The 19,171-nt window shown below is 43.4% G+C and overlaps 1 protein-coding gene across 1 annotated transcript in view; it reads right to left on the bottom strand.

The window, feature by feature from the left end:
• Positions 1-19,171, bottom strand: part of SLC35D2 (solute carrier family 35 member D2) — a 316,836-nt gene that overhangs the window by 74,687 nt on the left and 222,978 nt on the right. The window contains exons 5-7 of the mRNA XM_085632885.1: positions 13,629-13,700; positions 12,351-12,419; positions 6,165-6,267 (exon numbers count right to left, since the gene is read on the bottom strand). Coding sequence (XP_085489011.1) covers positions 6,165-6,267; positions 12,351-12,419; positions 13,629-13,700 — 244 coding nt within the window. The remainder of the gene's footprint in view (positions 1-6,164; positions 6,268-12,350; positions 12,420-13,628; positions 13,701-19,171) is intronic.

The raw sequence follows: 19,171 nt of genomic DNA, 5'->3' as shown, positions 1-19,171 counted from the left end.
CAATCAGTAGAACCGGAGTTATTCATTTTTAAATAAAAAACTGGCACTTAAAACATCAAAGTGCCAACCACAGACATCTAATTCCAGGAGACTGGGTTAAAGTTTAAATATATGGCTGACTGCAAAAGAGCACGGGTCAGATACAAGAAGTGGATTGGGCCTGGTCAGCGCTTACATTCCGACTTAGAAGAAATCTTGTGCAAAAATGTCTGCGAAGGTAAAGTTCAGTTGGGCAAGGCTGCAGGTGGTATCCGAAGAGGAGGCGCCTTCGTCAGGAAGCCGCTGTACAAAGTAACAGTGAAGATTTCTACATTCAGTCTCTTTTCTGGAAGTGCAAAATCCTCAGTGGGACAAAGCTGCAGGCGTTAGCTGATGAGGGTTCCATGAGGTCAGATACCCCTTGTGAGAAGGAACACTGAACATGATTTGCTACGGCGGAGAAGAACGTAGGAGCTACGTGTAGTCAGACTGACCGACCAGCAGTGAACCTTGTGTGGATTGATGAGCAGGTAGGACCCGGTTTCCTGTTGGTTCTCAGATCACTTTTTAGGTTGAAAATTGATTTTAAGTACCAAGTTTGGGATTATGGCTATCGGGGCACCTTTAACACCACTTCCTAGAGTCCAGGACTTGAGAGACCCCACTTGAAGGGTTAGGACTCACTCAGACTGGATCCAGGTGCGAGTTCAAGATGGATGGAGCCCTTTCTGTCCCTGAGACTGATCAGGAGGCCACGTAACTACCTCTTGGAGTCACTCAGGTAGTCCTAGGTTCAAGTAGTGGAACAGGGCTCATGCAGCAGGGCAGGCTTCTAAGGGTTCAAGGCAGGCTTCAGGCAGCCGAGCAGTCCTTTCAGGTGGAGCAAAGCAATCTTCTGGAGTACACAGCAGGCCAGAGCAGCAGGAAGTCCTCTGAGAGTCCTTCCGCAGAGCCCTGAAAGTGAACTAAAGAGTGGGTCTGAGGGTCATATTTGTATACCTGGTGCCTTCTTTAAAGTAGTAGAAGTTTCTAGAGAATCCCTTTGAAATGCGTGGAATTTCCTGCCTTCCCTGCCCAGGCTCTAACCTGGCTGAAGGCACAATGGGCTGGTGTGAATTCCTTTCTGCGAAGGCAGGGCACAGCCTATTGACTTGAAAGTGGGGCTGTGCCCAGCGCCACCCCCCCATCCTGCCAGTGATGGCCCAACCAGGCACACCTAATCCCTCTAGTGTCTTGGCTGTTTTGGAGGAATATCTAAAGTCCAACTGTCAAATACACCCAGTCGTGTGACCCAGGAACATGCAGCAAACAGTTAGGGCAGTAAAATGCTGACTTTCTGAAAGTGGCATTTTAAAATATGACTTTACCATTAAAAAGGATTTCAAATTACAATCTCTTAGGACACCCACCATTAAGTTTCTACCTGCTCCCAATCCTTAATAAAAAGTTATCACTTATTAAATCTAATAAGGCAACCAAATGTTATACGATGGAAGGAGTAGGCCTCACAGTAGTGAAAGACAAATTTAGGAATCTTTCACTACCAGGACATGCATCCTGTCCTATGGGCTGCCTAGGGCCTACCTTAGAGATGACTTATAAGCAAAAAAGAGCTTAGGCTTGGAAAGGGGCTTCTTTTGTCAAGTCAAATTGGCAGTTTTAAAACTGCCATCATGCTGTACAAATTCAGAAAAGTACGAGGGTGAAGGCAAAACATTTGGGGGTGGCCCTGCAGATAGGGCCAGGCCCGACAGTGCCAGTTGTTATTCTGTATGGGGCTGGTAGTCTTGCATTAGAGCCTTATGTTATTAAGTATTGCCACTGAGCTGGTATGTGTTGCTCATTGTATGTTTCTAGATTCAGGTAACTCATTCAGTTCCCTATAACGTTTGTAATTTTAAGATAAAACAAGGTTAATGATAGAGAATGATCTTTGCAGATTATAGGCCTGATTTAAATGTTGGAAGTGCTTCGACTCTGTTGCAACAGCGACAGAGTATACAGACCACCAACATGAAGGTCCACCCCGAGTATAGTGCTCCCCCTACCATGGGAGATGACTCTCATAACAAAGGGAGCATTATGTGTTAGGCAGCCTTGTACCAAACAGTGAAATGCATTAATAGAAAACCCCTGATGCAGTTCTTGCCAATGCATTACAAATGACCAGCTGCTTGGCAATCCATTATAAATTTGGCAGGCGGCCGTTCCACCATGGGGATGGAGTAATTTACTACATCCACATGGCTGTCACTCAAAATATAACTAGGACCCTATGTCCTTTCGGGTCTGGGTTAACTGCAGATAACACACACAGCCTATTGGTGGTATTTCTCCCCATGCGCCCATGAAATGTGTAATCCTGAGCACTGCTTTAATCTTATAGTGACTTTCTGATTTATGCTGTATGATTAGTGTTTCTGGCATCATGGCTTTTTTGTCTATATTAGCTAGTCCGCAATAACATGTATAACATATCAGACAAAAGCACAAACATGGTTAGCTAATTTTTACAAAAATGAAAGCAGTATATTTAACTTTTCACACGCTGTCTATAAACTTTAGTAAAATCGATTGTCATTGTGACATAGATAAAAAAAAACAAATGAATCACATATTTTGCTATTGAAATATATGCACAATAGAATACAAAAAAGATGGAGCAAGAGGGGTGGTTACATAGCAATAGAGAGTGCTGGATACTCATATGCATGAGATGAGTATACTTGGTTGCCTATGCCCACATATAATTTACATATATATACATGATTTACACATTGCAGAGCAAGTGTTCACATGTGGTACAAATCTCATTAAGCATGTGTTGCCAAATAGCCTTTCTGACTGAAGTGCATTTTTCCATGTGCACGTTGTACTTTAATCCTGTGTAAAATACATTGAGGTACAAGTTATCCTACTCCCAGTTTTTATGTTTGTATATGTGTTGCAGCCAATGGCTGCACTTTTCTGAGGAACTGCCCAGAAGAGATGTAGGCAGCAGAGTCACTCTCTCATGCACTGCTCCCCTCAGTTGCTACCATTCCTTTTCCTCTTTGCTGCTTGCTTCCCTGCTTCTACCTGGTAAAGGAAAGGGAGGAAAGCAGTGGTTAATGAGGACCCTAACAAGCAGCCCATGAGTCAGTGGCGTAACGAACGTTTAAGGGGCCCCCCTGCAATGTACACGGAGGGGCCCCCGCTCCGGATTTTATCCGAAGCGCTCATGCCTGAGTACTGTGCTGAGGGGGCCCCCTGCAGCTGCCCCCCCCGCACCGCAGGGGATGTGGGGGCCCTGTGTTACGGCCCTGCCACGAGTTATAGCATGTACATTCATGTGCATGGAAGGTAGCATTCACTGATACTTATCAGTGGCTGCTTGTGGAAGGGGAAAGGGGTAATCAAGAACCGTAAGGATACTTTACACACTCTAGTCCTCTAGGCATGTTGTGTTAGAACATTTGTTACAACAAACAAATGATGAACATTTGGCCTTCGATAAGTAGAAAGTTCTCTATCATTCTCGACTGCTTGCCACGCTGTATCCCACTTAACAAATTTCCTTCCACTCTTTACATGCCTTGCTGATGGCTTATGTTAGCCTCAGTGGAGAGGGTAATGGATATGTAGTAAAGATCACGGCTGCAGTCTATAAAGCTGCGTACTAATTATCAGCCATGGTGCAATGTGGCTTTATCAGTGCATTATATCACGTCTCAACATCAGTGTGGCTTTACCAGAGCGTTTTTTCCTGACATCCTGCACACCTCAACATCAGTGTGGCTTTAAAAATGGGTTATGTCACTACATCCTTCCCACCACAACATCCTCAGGACTTTATGGGCGTACAGGTGCATTTCCATTAACTTTATTGCCGGCTTTCTACCATGTTTCCAAGAGCAACCAATCTCTCTACCGGTGTTGGTGCTAAGGTACAGCAGAAGATGACAGACTGTCCCCTGACAAAGGCTTGGGTGGAAGTAACACAGACTCCAGTGTGATTGTAACAGTGACACCAAGCACTAACTGTAATGATTATGTTGGCTGATGGTTTTAGGATTGCGGTCCAAACCCATCACTCAGTCACAAGAAAAAACAGCTAAAGAAATAAGAAGCTACTAAGAAAAAAAAGATGAATAGATATAAACGGAAGAACTAAATGTACACCAGACGACAGAAAACACAACACCAAAGTAGGGTCCTAGCAAAATGCTTAACCCCTTGAGTGCCCTGCCCTTTCCACGCCCTGTGCCGGGCATTTCATTAGCGGGCGGGGCTCATAGCGCATCCGCGGCCCACGACGAGACCATCTCGTCATGGGCACTCAAGAGGTTAAATGGAGTTTTAACCTGTTTTATATTCAGATTGACTACAAAAATCACCACATCAGTCAAGGACAGAAGTCCACTCAATACTGAACGGCAAAAAAGTAAGTGAAAATGCATTCCGAGACTACCTAATTATCCAGATCTCAAGACAAAAACTTCAGAGTCCAACAAATTAAAATACTGATTTAAAATTCCATTTCTCTAGGACCGTGGTTTGAAATCTTGATGTTTCTGGTACAATGAAAATAGCAGTTGAGTGTAAACTGAAAACAGTTTGTTCTAGTAGGTCTACTTATAAAAGCGTCCCAAATTATTACTCGCTCATCTACAGTTATCCTTTGCAGCAGCGTCATTTTGATCCCTTGTTAAGATACTGTAGGTGTGCATTATAATTGTGTGTAGTCAGCGCTCAAATATATTCTGTGTGATTAATGTTTCTAGGAAAAGATGAGTTATTGTATATTTAAAGTCCTGCACATTAAACTAATGGAACTTATAAAAATGTGTGAATAGAAATGTGACTAATAAAGGCTTTGCAATATTTACATATTAATATTCTAGAAGAAATTAAGGATTAGATGTGTCTCATTGTGAAGTTAATGGAATAAGGTGTATGTGTAGACTAATGTTTAAGCATTTATATGTGTAACAAGAAAGTATATTCATATTGGTGTACTTTGAAACAACATAATTTTCGTAATCGTTTGCAATTTGTTCATGCACTAAGAAACTGCATTTGCTATATGTGTAGAAATATGCATGTATTTGTAAGCCTGATTACTATTAAATTGACATGATTTTTGGGCCTCAAGAGAGGTTTCAGTACAAGTTCACGTTTAAAGTCTAACATTTAATTTGTATTTAAACTTCAATGTAGAAGGTGTTTGTTTGCATTTTTGTTTCTACTGCAGGTGTAGACAAAGCCTTACTTGTTAGAAAAGAAGGGTTTTTGTTTTAGTTAGAATGGAAGATATGAGAAGATGGGTCTAGGCAAGAAGAAACACGGTAACAAGCAAGCAGGCGAGTTCCGAAGGAGGAGGAGAAGAATAGCCAAGGACGAATGAAGTAACAACTTGTTGATGTGGGAAAGTTGGTGCCAGTAACCAATTTCTGTTGGAATCGTGGAAAGTTACTGAAGATGAGCATGTGACTTACCTTGAGTACAACTAATGTCTTATGATGTGACGTAGTGAGGGTCAGGGAGACATCTTAGGACTTCATGAGGTACAGACCTCTGCTTCTGCTTTGTGTGGCTTCAGGATACTTGACCCTTGGTTGCAGTTTCTTCTACCGAAGACTCTAACAGCTGACAACTTTCTATTGTTCATACTTACTCAATGCTTCTTAGTTTAGGCTTGTCTCTTTTAAGGCAGCGTAGGGAAAGACAACATGCTCATGCTTACCTTTGAGAATCATTTGATGCAATTTAATGTGCAATTCTTTTACCTGATTACTTGTATCGTCATAAATGATTGAGTCGTATGCTACTTGTTATATAGGGTAATTCTCTTCAGGAGATTTGGATTTATTCTGTTTGTTCTTTATTTCTTTACTGTGATGCTGAGACTGATTTATATAAATCTATTTTTTAATTAATTAAACCTAATCTCAGATTTAGTTGTCAAGTGGATTATTGTGTGACTAAATTGGTTACACTGTATTGAAATATAAATTGTGATTGTTTCCTTCCTCTTACCTCTCAAGCAGCTAAAAAGACCATCTGGTTGATTATGAATGTTTAAGTGGGCCACAGCTGTCTCACTTTCAAGTTTGCAGTATTATTGTTCCAACCGCATAAATGCCAGGGCGGGAACTTTCCTTTGCTTGGTATACAAAAATATGTTTTAAAATGTGATTCATTACCTTGGGATCAATCTTCTCCTTGGTATAAACTCCATTAGCAGCAGTGAAGAGGTCATTCAGCAGTACAATAACATATCCTTCCAAACTAAAAGAAAGATCATGACTGAAAAATAAAAGAGAGATAAAAAGATAAAGCGGTACCAGCAATGAGTTCAAAGCCACTTTATCGATGTGCAGTTCAAATAAAGAAGCGCATAGTGCTACTGGCTTGATTAACTGTGTATAAGAGACTGTAATAAAAGCAAAAAGCAAAAAGCTGTTTCTTTGGAGTCCTATCCAGAAAGAATTCACCAACAACCCTTGAAAAGATTTAAAATTGGCCACTGATTTTAGGGGCCTGATTCCGAGTCGATTAAAACTCTGTGGTATTTACTGCACCCAGGAAGCACCATTACCCCAGGATGTGGTATTTACAGGATGCTGTAAATACCTCCAATTAAGGGTATCTGCCCTGGGAATACTATGTAACATCCGGCTGTGGCATTATCACACCAAATAAAGCATGTTTTGTTTTGTCCTGGTGCAGTAGTTGACGGGAAAACTGTAGGGAGTGATTCCAATCCTTTAACAAGTATGTGTTTGTTCACACACCTTTGGTGGGTGGTGTACACACCATTAATGTGCCTTCAGATAAAACAAATTGAATATTGCTATATTACCCTAAAGCCTCAACTAATGTAAAGACCTTCCAAACATATTCAGGAAACCAAGGTAAGTGAAGAGATGGGTTCAGTCCTCCAAAGTACCCCATCCCACCAAGAGGTGTTCAACACCTAACTCAATACAGAATTCTCTCCAACATTCCACTAAAGCATCCCAAAACTAATGCGATGCCCTAAAGCATTCAAAATCCACATTTTCCATATTCCTACTAACTAAGCTACCTCTTTATAGTAAGGTAGTATCCTCACTAGTCACTACATCACTAAGAGAACTAAGGAAACTTGCACAACTGGAAAAATTGAGAACAATATTCATGATAATAAACATATTTCTGTAACATGAAAAATTTTGCAACATAATCCTTCACAATAGTAGAACTCTTTCATTTTCATGAAGAATTCTCTTTTCCTCCATCGTTCTCGCAATAGTTTCTCTTGGTGCTATCCTGCCTAGATTTTGTATGTCTTCATCCTCTGCTTTATGTGTATTTATTAACAATTTCACCAACTTCATGGAATGTACATTGTGATCCACTGTTATGATCTGCTGGTGACCTTATCACCACTTGATCACTGGTATGTACATCCGTCCTGTCAAATTTCATCTTTCTTGCAAATTATTTTTGATTTCTTACTCTTTCATGTCACAACCTTCGAGACCACAGTTCTGCATATTGCTCTCCAACATGTCACACTACTCAAGTGACTTTTCTTCTCCTAAAGAGCCACCAAAATTGTACCCATTGATGGAATTAAATCATACACAGCATCCCATGAGCAGGGTTCATTAGAAGGAACTAAGGATGTCACCCCTACACATGGCTACTGTGAGGCACAGAAACAGGTTTACCAATGGAAAACTACCTGGTAACAGGCATGGCGAGTGGCTCCCTATTTCATTAGTGATTTAACATTGTCTTTCAATTATTCATGACAAAATTAGGTTCAACAAGGTTTTTTGCCTCACCACAGTACTTTGATGTGAACATGAGTATGGTGATGTGGGTTGGTGGTGGTTAATCCTTACAGAACAAGGAGTCTTTGTAGTTAGAAATTTGAAATCATAGAGGGGTTGCGTTGTAGTTGCTCTTTAATATCCTGTCACTTCTGCGATACACACACACGCATATATATATCTCAACTAACAACCTGCCATTTTATTTTCCACACGTGAAATGTACCAGACCTAAAAGTCAGACTTATCTTGGCCAATTGACTATTGGTATACTTTTGAGAAAATAACATTAAATTCTTTGTTCAAAATTATTTTCAAGGGGTTGTGATCAGTCATCACCTGGGAACTCCCTCTTAATAATGGATTCATCATTTTCTGTTTCTGCGAGAGCATACAAATCAAAAGCAATAGGATGAACTCACTTAGTTACATTTTGCATCAGGATGGCACCTAATAGTTTCACACTGGTATTAAATATGAGGCTACAATTAACTTCTGGACCAAAACTGCACAAAATCGGGGCAAGAGCTAGATCTGACTTCAAGGTCTAAATTCCTCCTTGTACTCTGCAGGTCAATTTAAATCAGAGTTTCAGTGTTGCATAAATAATTTTCATACATTTACTATAGAGCTCAAAAATTCCTAGAAAGGTGCACCCATCTCCTTTTTCTCTGGTCCTGGCATTCTCTCGCAAGTCACTTGTTTAGCATGACGTCATCCTTCCTGATCAAATGTCCTTACAAACAATCATTCTTTTGTTAAATGCACACCTCTTTTCTTTCAACATCAAAATGTTTTCCTTTACAGTAGGATGAACCAACCTAATGATTTCACCATGCTATGCACTTTTATAGCCAAATATCAAGATGTCATCCTGAAAGAACTGTACGCCATTGATCTTTGCCAGTAAATCATTCATGATACACTGAGAGATAATTGCTGACAGTAATTCAAAAGGCATTTGAACAAGCCTGATTACGCCAAACAATATTACAAAATCTGTCAAATTCTAAGAATCCTCATGCGTGGGAGAGGATACTTATCCATTTCTACGCACAGCTCAGCTCTGTCAAATCAGTTCAGAATCCTACCTCCTCACTTGGCTTGTGTGCCACCAATAGTATCCACCCACTTTTTTGCTCCAACGTTTTCTATAATGCCTCCCTTATACAGAATCTCTAAATTCCACCGGAACTGCATCTGTCACATTCATAGGGAAATTCATCATCCTAACTACAACAGGCCTTGAATCCTCTTCAGTTTAATTTTGTGAATACCCACTTAAACATTGAATCCTGTCTACAACACACCTCTGCAAGCGCTGACAATAACAGTTCGGGTCCTCACCTACACTATTTATCTACACTAGTGTATTGATATTAGGATTGAGAACAATTGCAAGGGGTTTATGATGAGGCCAGTTTAGGATAGCATTGCCCTTTACAGGAACATATACTTTACCCCAGCACACATCCTGTGAAACTACATTTTTTAAAACAAAATATAATGTAGGTCGATCGACTTACCCTCATACCCACTCAGCATGGTATGAGGTTTCATGAGTGGAGAGCGAGATCTCTAAAAGAGCCATTACTCTCTTCTCTGAAGTTTCCGCCTCCTCCTCCTCTTCCAACCTCTCTACCCTCTAACCCTTCAGTGGCATTCAAGTGTCTCCTGATGGTTGTTAGGCATGAGAAAGTATGGGGGTTTCCTTCCTTTGTCAAATAATCAAGAGTCAGTGGAGCGCTGGAGAAAGAGAGCTTCAACGGAGCAGGAGCTCTTGTCCCAAACCTGCACCCTGGTGAGAGCTGGTCCAAGGACTCCTTCTAACCAACCTCTTTCAGAGCTTTCTCCTTCAATAGGAGACTACTGGTAGGGAGAGTAACATTACTGCTAAACACTGTAACTCGTACACCTGGCCTCCTACTTTACATCCTTCATCAAGAGCCAGCAAGACGATTGGTGCTACATGGGAAAAGCTCTGCTCCAGCTTCTACAGTGCCAAATACAAAAGGTGTCACTGGCAGGGAGACACCCAGAGCTGGTTTGGACAGGGGTCCAGGGGTCAGTGCCCCCCTGGACACAAAGACTTCAAAGACATTTAGGGGTATAACTATGAGAGCTGAAACACCTGGAATTGGGAATGAAACTGTTCAAGACTGTAAAGGATTGAAACTACTGTGTGGTCAACAGGAACCTCTGCCAAGGAAGAACCAGCTGAATAGACTGAAGGAGAGGACTGACCCTTGCTGTGTGTTATGGGGCTGCCCTGCATTTTGCTGATTTAACCAAGGAGAGGCTAAAGGGACTTTGCTGTGTACTGTGTTCCCCTGCTTGAAAGGACTTTGCTGTGTTGTGTCCTGAAGTAACTTAACCCCAAGGGCCCGATGAGAGCTGGCTATCTATTGTGGAAACTCAGGAACACAAAAGTTTCCGAAAGTGTCTCAGCGATGCTGTGTGCCTGTGCTTTGTTTAGCCTGCGACCTTCGTAAGAATTGCCCTGTGATCATGGGCACCTGGAGTCCAAGCGAGTCTCAGCGACGCTGTGTGCGTGTACTATTTGCAGCCTGAGCCCTTCGTGAGGATTGTCCTGTGATCGTGTGCACCTGGAGTCCAAGTGAGTCTCAGCGACGCTGTGTGCTTGTGCTTTGTGCAGCCTGAGACCTTCGTGAGGATTGCCCTGTGATCGTGCACACCTGAAGTTCAAGTGTGTCTCAGCGATGCTGTGTGCGTGTACTTTTTGCAGCCTGAGACCCTCGTAAGAATTGCCCTGTGATTGTGGGCACCAGGAGTCCAAGTGAGTCTCAGCGATGCTGTGTGCATTTGCTTCGTGCAGCCTGAGACCTTCATGAGGATTGCCCTGTGATCGTGCACACCCAGAGTCCAAGTGAGTCTCAGCGACACTGTGTGCATGTGCTTCGTGCAGCCTGAGACCTTTGTGAGGATTGCCCTGTGACCGCGCACACCTAAAGCTCAAGTGAGTCTCAGCGACGCTGTGTGCGTGTGCCCTGTTGCAGCCTGAGATCTTCGTTATCGCCATCGGCCTGGACCAGCATTCCCAGGGGAGCTGTGCCGCCGGCCCGAGCCCGCTGTTGCCAGAAGCAGGACCTCGAACCAACCCCATCGGAGGAGGGCCCGAGTTCCACTGCCCGGAATCAACCAAGTCGCATCAGAGGCCCAAGAGGAAAGGAGAGCGAGGTCGCACCCCCCAGGTAATGTGTGTCACCGCCTGGGGCAGGGGGCGGGCTCAGAGATGGACGCTCTTGGCCTCTTCCATTCTTGCAGCGCGAGCCTCTGCTCAAGCTCGAATCGCGGCCCGTACTTGCCAAGGAGTGGCAGTATCAGGGCCGGAGTGTGGAGCAGCACTTTGGTTTACACCACACCCGTGTTGGGGGCATATGTTGGCTGAAGCTGACCGCAAGTCAGTACGAGAGGCAGAGAGACCGTCTAAAGCACCGTGATCGGTTCCGAAGTGCCTTGCGCATTGCATTGTTTCTGCATTACGAACTGCCTGATTGTTGCCTTGCGCTTTGAATTGTGTTCTCATAACGAACTGCCTGATTGTTGCATTATGCATTGCATTATTTTTGCATAACGAACTACCTGATTGTTGCATTACACAATGCATTATTTTTGCAACAAATTGCTGATTGTTGCATTACGCATTGCATTAGTTTGCATAACATGCTACCTGATTGTTGCATTACGCATTGCATTATTTTTGCATAACGAACTGTTTCATTGTTGCATTACGCATTGCATTATTTTTACATTGCAAAGTGCCTGATTCTTGCATTACGAACTGCATAGCATTGCATTAGGACTGCATTGGATCATCTAGAATTGCTCATTAATACCGCAAGAACCTGCAAGGGCTGGCTGGTCTAATAACCGGCCAGGAGGAATATTACCAATACGCATATGTTGGATTTTTATTGTGTGGTTGCATCGTATATCTTTTTATATAAAAATATACTTGTTTTTTTATGAAACTCGTGTGGAGTCCTTTTGTGGTGCCATCATTGGGTCACTGGGAGCATGGTTGCAAATACTTTAGACATTTGCCTTGAAGATAAGCCTGGCTGGTCGTGCCAAGCTACTGAGGGGGTGAGCAGGGGCTATCTGAGAAAGTGGCCTTCCTTACCCTGACTTAGAAGTGAGGGTCCCTACTTGGCCTAAGGTACCTACCTCGGCCAACTAGGGAATCCCGGTTCTAACATGCTTCATGTGATGTCACTATACATTATGTCCTTTAGTGGGACAAAACTAAAGGTGGGTGATGTCGCTTTCTCGAGCCCTGAAATTGAATTGAATTGAATTGCTGCAACTATCATACGGCTATGATAGTGGCTTTGGTTTATTTCAACTTGTGATTTTGCTTTTTACTCTAGATGAAAAAAACAATATTTTAGCGTAGTGCAGAGTCCCCATTCATGTCTGCCAGGTGATGTGGAAATTTGTGCAGTGAAGAATTCCAATATGTTAAAATGACCCTCTGCAACCAATCCCATTAGTTTACATTGACGCACAACTTGAAAACTGCAATAATAAATAAATACGTGTACTCACATAGCAGCTACAATTGCTCCAGCAATTATTGCAACGACCGTCCATATAATGGACAATGAATATCGTTTCCTATAAACAAAAAATTAAGTTTCATGAATAAAATACAAAATCTATTTGAAAATAAATTTTCCGTACAAAGTTTCCCACCTTATACTGTACCTTATTCTCTCATAGTTTAAATGTGACCCTTTGGTTGCTATGGATTTGCAACATTATGTCATATTGTTAAAGATGCCAACAATATGTTAAGGATGGCCAGCATTACATCAGAGTGGGGAATTCCCATTCCAAAGATGTTCAGAATAGGGCGGGAATGGCCATCATTATGCCAGGGTCAGTATTATGCCACACGAAGCCCTATATTCCAAGAGTACACATTGAGTACACGAAACAATGTCCAAAATTGTGCCAGGTGTGGGCCCACTTATCCCAGAAATTGCCTGTCTATGCTGCGGGGCACCTGATGATATGAGTGGCCCAGGATGCCAGGTGATCTCCAGGGAGAACCACACAGACACAGCACATCTTACATGCCTCAAGGCCCACACATACAGTGTGACCGTTAGCAATGAGTCTGAAGCAATGTGGCTGACTGAGACCGGCCTCTGCTGCCACTCACACTGTGGAAGTGACAGACATTGCCACTGTCTGACCTGACCCGGAGTTTGCACCAACCTGCACCTCCAAATCCAGAATCAGCACACATAGCACCGCCAGTCACTAAGTCGATCACGCTTGGGGCCTGATTTAGACCTCGGTGGACGAGTTACTCTGTCACAAAAATGACGGATATCCCGTCTGACGCAATATAAATCCCATTGGATATAATAGGATTTATATTTCGTCAGACTGGATATCCGTCACGTTTGTGATGAAGTAACCGACCGCCGAGCTGTAAATAAGGCTCTTTGCTTGAGTAATGTAAGGGTGGTATCTACTAACCACATGGCTGCTGAAATCAGGCTCCAGGCCTCCTGCTCCCATTCCCCTCCTCAGTCGTGGCCCATCCAGCCCTGGTTTCTATATCGGTGTTTGCTACAGTTGCATATTCTCAGATGCACCAATCACAAATTATCGTCCAGGCGCTATAACAACTGACACCTGCATGATACAAAGTTGCACTGTTTCAATCTACAATGTTTCAATTGCTAGAGCAATGTAGATAACGAAAACTTTTTGACTTTTGTAACTTGATGTTAAAGAACGACAGTAACTGAATTGCATCCACGTGCACTTAACAGTAACCAAGAATAAAACCAACAGTGATCAGATATTCACCTGATAATGATCGCTTCCAGAATTAACGTCATTGGTATACTAAATTTCCTGAGCACAGTAAACATCGGGAGGCTGTCGAAAGAAAGCATCACTTATTAGAGGAAGTGCATAACATTGCAATTCAGAATGATTTTACATCAGCAGCAGACAGTACCCTAGTCCCCACTGCCCTTGTGAGCCTCGGCGGCTTGCCAATGTGCTGTTGAAAAAAAACACTATTTTTAGGATAAGCCTGTCTCTCTATATGAATTCCTCCCGTTAATCTGCTCTTCTCCTGATTAGAAGTAAAGTGTTTGCTTTTCAGTAGTGTACCGTCCTGGATTGACGGGCTAAATCTGCACAACAGTTGATAACATATTTAGGTCGTAATCCTGGTCGGTGCCTGTTTCCTCGCAGATCTAAACTCTAAAATGCAGATGCCACTGCCATCTTGTGACGCCGAGGGCGCACTTGCCACACACAGTTTGCTATTTGGGGAGTGCATGCACTTTAATTCTGTTAATGTTCTTTGACAATTGTTTTTTATCTATGCTTTTAATTGTATTGTTTGGAAAAACCAATGAAACATAAAATAAATTGCAGTCCTACAGTATACGTTACATAGTATATTGCTGAATAAAAGGTAAAATGATATGATGCAATGTGGCACTTGGTTTTATAACACTTACCTCAATTTACTGAGAGAGCCACGCCCAAGGGAATCTAACGACTATACAGTTAAGTACATCTATTCAGGTTGGCACCCGATGCACACTGCTTCATACATAATTTGTTGCCAATACTCCAACCCCCACTCCCTCCTCCACACACACACACTCCCGAGTTTTAGCATTGTTGTACCTTTTCTTCCAGCTCTCGAGTTAAGCTTTTTTGTACATTGTATTCTTCAAATTCCAACTCTCAGTCTCCACCCGACATTTCTGCTCCTCGACTTGCTCTATTAGGAAGGATTGCACTGGTCCCCATATGTCCCTTGGTCTTCCTCCGGGCGCGTAAATCTTCCTTAGGGGCCCCCACTGAACCCAAGACCACTGAATATCTGTGAGATATGGCAGACTCATGGGCCCCTCATCGCATTTTGCGTTACGCCACTTGTCCTGCTGCCTGCGGAAGTAGTTTTACATGGACATCCATTTTGTCATTATGGGCCCTATAGGCAGACTTGGGCTGATTGAGTCAGGCCTCGCCCCCAGAGCATTGCTACTGCTGTTTTGCTAACAGTAGAGAAATTGCTTTAGGTTCTCGAGCCCCAGTTAGCGGAGTTGGATTGGGATTAAAAATCGGCCCGGGTAGGCAAAAAAAGTGGGCCACATTTGCATATTGCCTTTTCGCATAACACTGCATAAATTGATGGGCCGGCCCAGCGAGAGAAAGGGAGTGACTCCTCTGCCCATTGATAAAAGGGAGGTAATGGACACCCATCTACCTCAAGAAAGGTCACTCAGGCACCCACTGGGCTGCTGCCGGCATCCGAACAACACAGACACTGCCCAAATTGCCCCCCACCCCAGGCTCTCCAAAAAAGCAGCCCACAGCTGGAACTCGGATACCGACCCCCACGGCCATTGCCCGAGTGCCCACCTTGCCAATCCGACCCTGCCAGTTGGAACATCCCTTATGTACCCCAACAGGGCCATCAAGTGGGTGGGCAGGAGTGTCTGACTAATCATGTAAGAAATGTCTTTAAAGACTGTCTGTGGGCGTATTAAGCCAAGCAAAATGCAAGTGCAGGAATCCCCCTTTGAGGGGCATGGCCACACCTCCACCTGATGTCACCCCTCAGTCCACAGGCTCCCATGCCATTGGGGAATGCCAGGCACTATGAATACATTTATACTGCATCCGTCTGTGCTTCCTAGTTTTTTTAAATAGCCCTTTATTGATTTTTTACTGTATATAATGGCCGCATCACTAATCAACAGTTTAGTGCGTAGTGAAGCAATCCCCACTCCAGAAATATTTTATGGCATATTGTATAACATTTTCTTGGTATAGGTCCAGGGCGTCAAATGGTCTGTGTCCTGAGCTAAACAAAAACATGTCTGTATTAACAGAGCCAAGTGCCAACTGTATGTTTATTCACTGTGACATGCAGGCCACTTGGGCCACAGCAGAGCACCCATGGGCACACTCGCAAGGGAATGACCCACCCAAGTCCCCACATCTATACTTCTGGATAACGACATAGCCACCCCGCAGCACTTGCCAACAATAGCCCATAGCCTCCATAAATTTGTCTTCCTTTTATGAGGAGCCGTCCCTGCCAAGTCTGTCTTCTGTTTATAAATCCCTCGGCCAAGGGGAGTCCAACTCTAAGCCCCCAAGCACAGCTCACAGTTCCACGTTTAAGGAGGCCTGTCATCTGATCCTGCCTCAAATTTAGTGATAAATACATCCCAAACAGTTATCTCCATTGTGTGTCCTCTAAGCCTACCAATACAGTGAATGGCGGGAGATTAGCAAATGCTCACTTTTATAAATTCACTACACACTGTTTAACTGGTGAAGCCTCCAGCTCCTTTAATGCCTAATTTGAGCCGGTGGTTGCCTGTGGCAGCCTCCGGCATTTATTTTTGGGGAACTGCACTTATTTTTCTAAATCAGATATCTGCTGAGTGCAAGAGACGGTAAAACACACAGATCGGAAAGAAAGAGTAAGAGAAAGATGGCAAACACATCACAAAGGGAGAAAGCAGGAACCTGCAAGAGCAAGGAAAAAGGGGCAGGGGCAGGGAGTGTCTGGAAGTGGATTGAAGACTACCAGCCATTTTATTCAGCGCCGTTACATTTAGCTGGACAGGCTGCCAGCATTCCCGATGAGACGTGTCTATAATAAATGTGTAAAACCAACAAACCTGCACTCCAGTTTATTCTCTTTGGATCTGAATAGGCAGGAAACCAGGATCTGGACATAATTCCCTTCCAACCAGATAAGACCATGGACGTCATTTAGGGTTCTCCAGGGGTCACACTTGCGGCCCACAAGCATGTCCTGTGTTACCCCTGATACTGTCCTTACGACTCTTGTCCCCAGTGTTCAAAGACAGCACCATTTTAAATAAATCTTCACTATCTGAAAAGGACGCAGCTTCAGCCTAAACCTGACTGGGAATGTACACAGTTGAAACTTGCAATTGATTCAGTTTTCCCAAATGAGTGAGGTGTTGCCTAGAAACATTGCTTTCCAGGCCTCCCAGCCACATGCTCCACCAACCAAAACTTTGTTTGGCTGCAGACCCAGAGATCTGGTGTATTTCACCTTGAAAAAGAATTACAAGGACTCGTGTAAGTACTCTCTCCTGGTCTTCCTATGCAGCTGGGCTTCAGCTGTTTTGGGCCATGAGCTGTTCTACTAAATTCTATCAGAATTTTGCAAGCAGTTGCAGTAAATGCTTTCAGTTTTTTCCCATTTGTCCCATATTGCTCAGTTGCCATATGGCCAGTATTTTACCAGAATCGCCAGAATTCAAATGACAAGGTCGGCAAAAAAAAATCAGTGAGAAAAGCTTGGATTTTTCCTAATTTTCAATATAAATCTGAACAACCAAATACAATTTGAATTGTATTTTGTCTACTTTAATCCCAAACTACCATAAAAACAGATAGAGAAGTGCTATGTTCCATGAGGATTTTACAAAAATGTATATTCATGTACCAGTTACTAACCCATTCATAACCTCAAACATGAGTAAATAGCTGGTACGTTTTGGTTATGTCCATGGGCATCATTTAGGGATAGCTAGAAGTTGCATTTGCAAATTCTGTGCTTTGGTCTCATACAAGGCTGCATGTGACCTTTGACAATTTAGTGGCAGATTCCGATGTTGTTTCGAAAGTGTTCTGAACAAATCGGTCCCAGAATCGTTTCCGAACGAATCAGAAGCTGCAAGTCTGAACGACCGATTACGATGCTGCATGCGACCCCGTGGTGCATGCTACACTGTGCATGGTTGGGAAGAAGGGTCCCATGGGTTCAGAAGGCCACGGGTGAAGGGGGGCCTGCTACGGGCCCCAAAGACAGGTTCCGACAGCCATTTCGAGTCCACAAGATGGCATGACCCCAAAGCCCAGCTATCTCCTGTTGCTTTTTTAGGCTGATATTGCAAAAGATAAAAAATATCAGAATTTCACCAGTTCTACTATTTTTCCCAGGCATTCACAAATAAAATAAGGCCAGGCTGGTAAAATACCAGCCAGGTGTGAACACTAGTCAGTTGTCTACTCTGCAGTGGCGGCTGGTGAACTTTGAAAGTGGTTAGCAGAAATGCTGATATTGGAAATGTTGGTTCTGTGCAGAATTCGATCACTAGGGCTATTCATTGGCGGTATTGGCATGGGAAGCAGATCTTAATCAACCCATTACAGAGGAGATATGGTTCTACTGTTGTGCACAAACAGGTGAACTTCTCCTAAGTAGTAGATTACGAATTATACACTTCTGTTTCCTTCACCGTCTCTATTACACTCCGTGGAAGTTGTACCAGTGGGGATTGAGAGACAGTTTTAATTGTGCATGCTATGGTTGGGTGGAGGCAGACTTTATTCACTTGGCATATCATTGCGAACCAATTCAGAGCTTCTGGTCACAAATTACACATACTCTGCAAGAATTGACTGAATTGCAGTTGCCAATTACCCCACTAGTTGCGCTGCTGGGATATGGCCAAAAGATTCTCAAGGCTGATCCTAAATTTGCTGCCCTCACACTGCTATTAGCTAAGAGGTTGGTGGTGAGGCACTGGGGACGTGGCAAATCCCCAACGAAAGATCAATGGCTTCTGGAAGTCACATACTGTAGCGAAGAAATGGAACTGTATAGTAACTTTATGTCTGCATCCTCCCGGCTGAGAGATATCTAGACACTATTTTGAAACATTTTGCTTACTTCATGTGCTGCGCAATCAGAGTGACTCTTATTAGTTGTCCAGCTATGATTGTTGTTGGTATGTTTAGACTGTCTGTTAGACAGCAAACTAGGATTTGAAACAAGCACAAATAAGAGCAAAAGAGAAACAAGAGGAGACAACCGACTTACCCAACATTCTTCTTGTCCTCAGCTCTGTCCATTTGGTGTTCAGACGGAGGCACTACACACCAGCAGTCCACTTTTTGCCACAAGCATTACTGGCCATGGATTGCCCCACCTTATTCTGGATTTCTCCTCCAAGCCTTGAAATGCACACAGCTTACCTAAGCCATACATATGTGGGTCCATGATCACCCATCAGATGTCGGGGCAACCTCCATAAGTTCTAGCAGCACCAACAGTGGTAACTATGTGACATACAAACAGAGTCCACTGCTAGCCTTATATATCTGTCCCAGCAGTGGCAACTCTGTGTAATCTGATAATCAGCAGTGGCTGCCACTGAGGTGAGAACACCAACTTAAGGATCTGGCAATACCAATTCCTTCTTTTCCAGACTATTCCCTTTTTCTCAGCCACCTCATAGGCCATTGGAGCAGTGCTGCTGCATAATACCACTCATAATTTGGGGTACCCATGCCATCCACTAACAGGGCAGTTGGGTCTTATAAAACTC

The sequence above is a fragment of the Triturus cristatus genome, chromosome 2_1, assembly GCF_964204655.1.
Source record: "Triturus cristatus chromosome 2_1, aTriCri1.1, whole genome shotgun sequence".
Classification (NCBI taxonomy): domain Eukaryota; kingdom Metazoa; phylum Chordata; class Amphibia; order Caudata; family Salamandridae; genus Triturus; species Triturus cristatus.
Note: the sequence above shows the minus strand (reverse complement) of the source record. Positions and strands in the feature narration are given on the sequence as shown.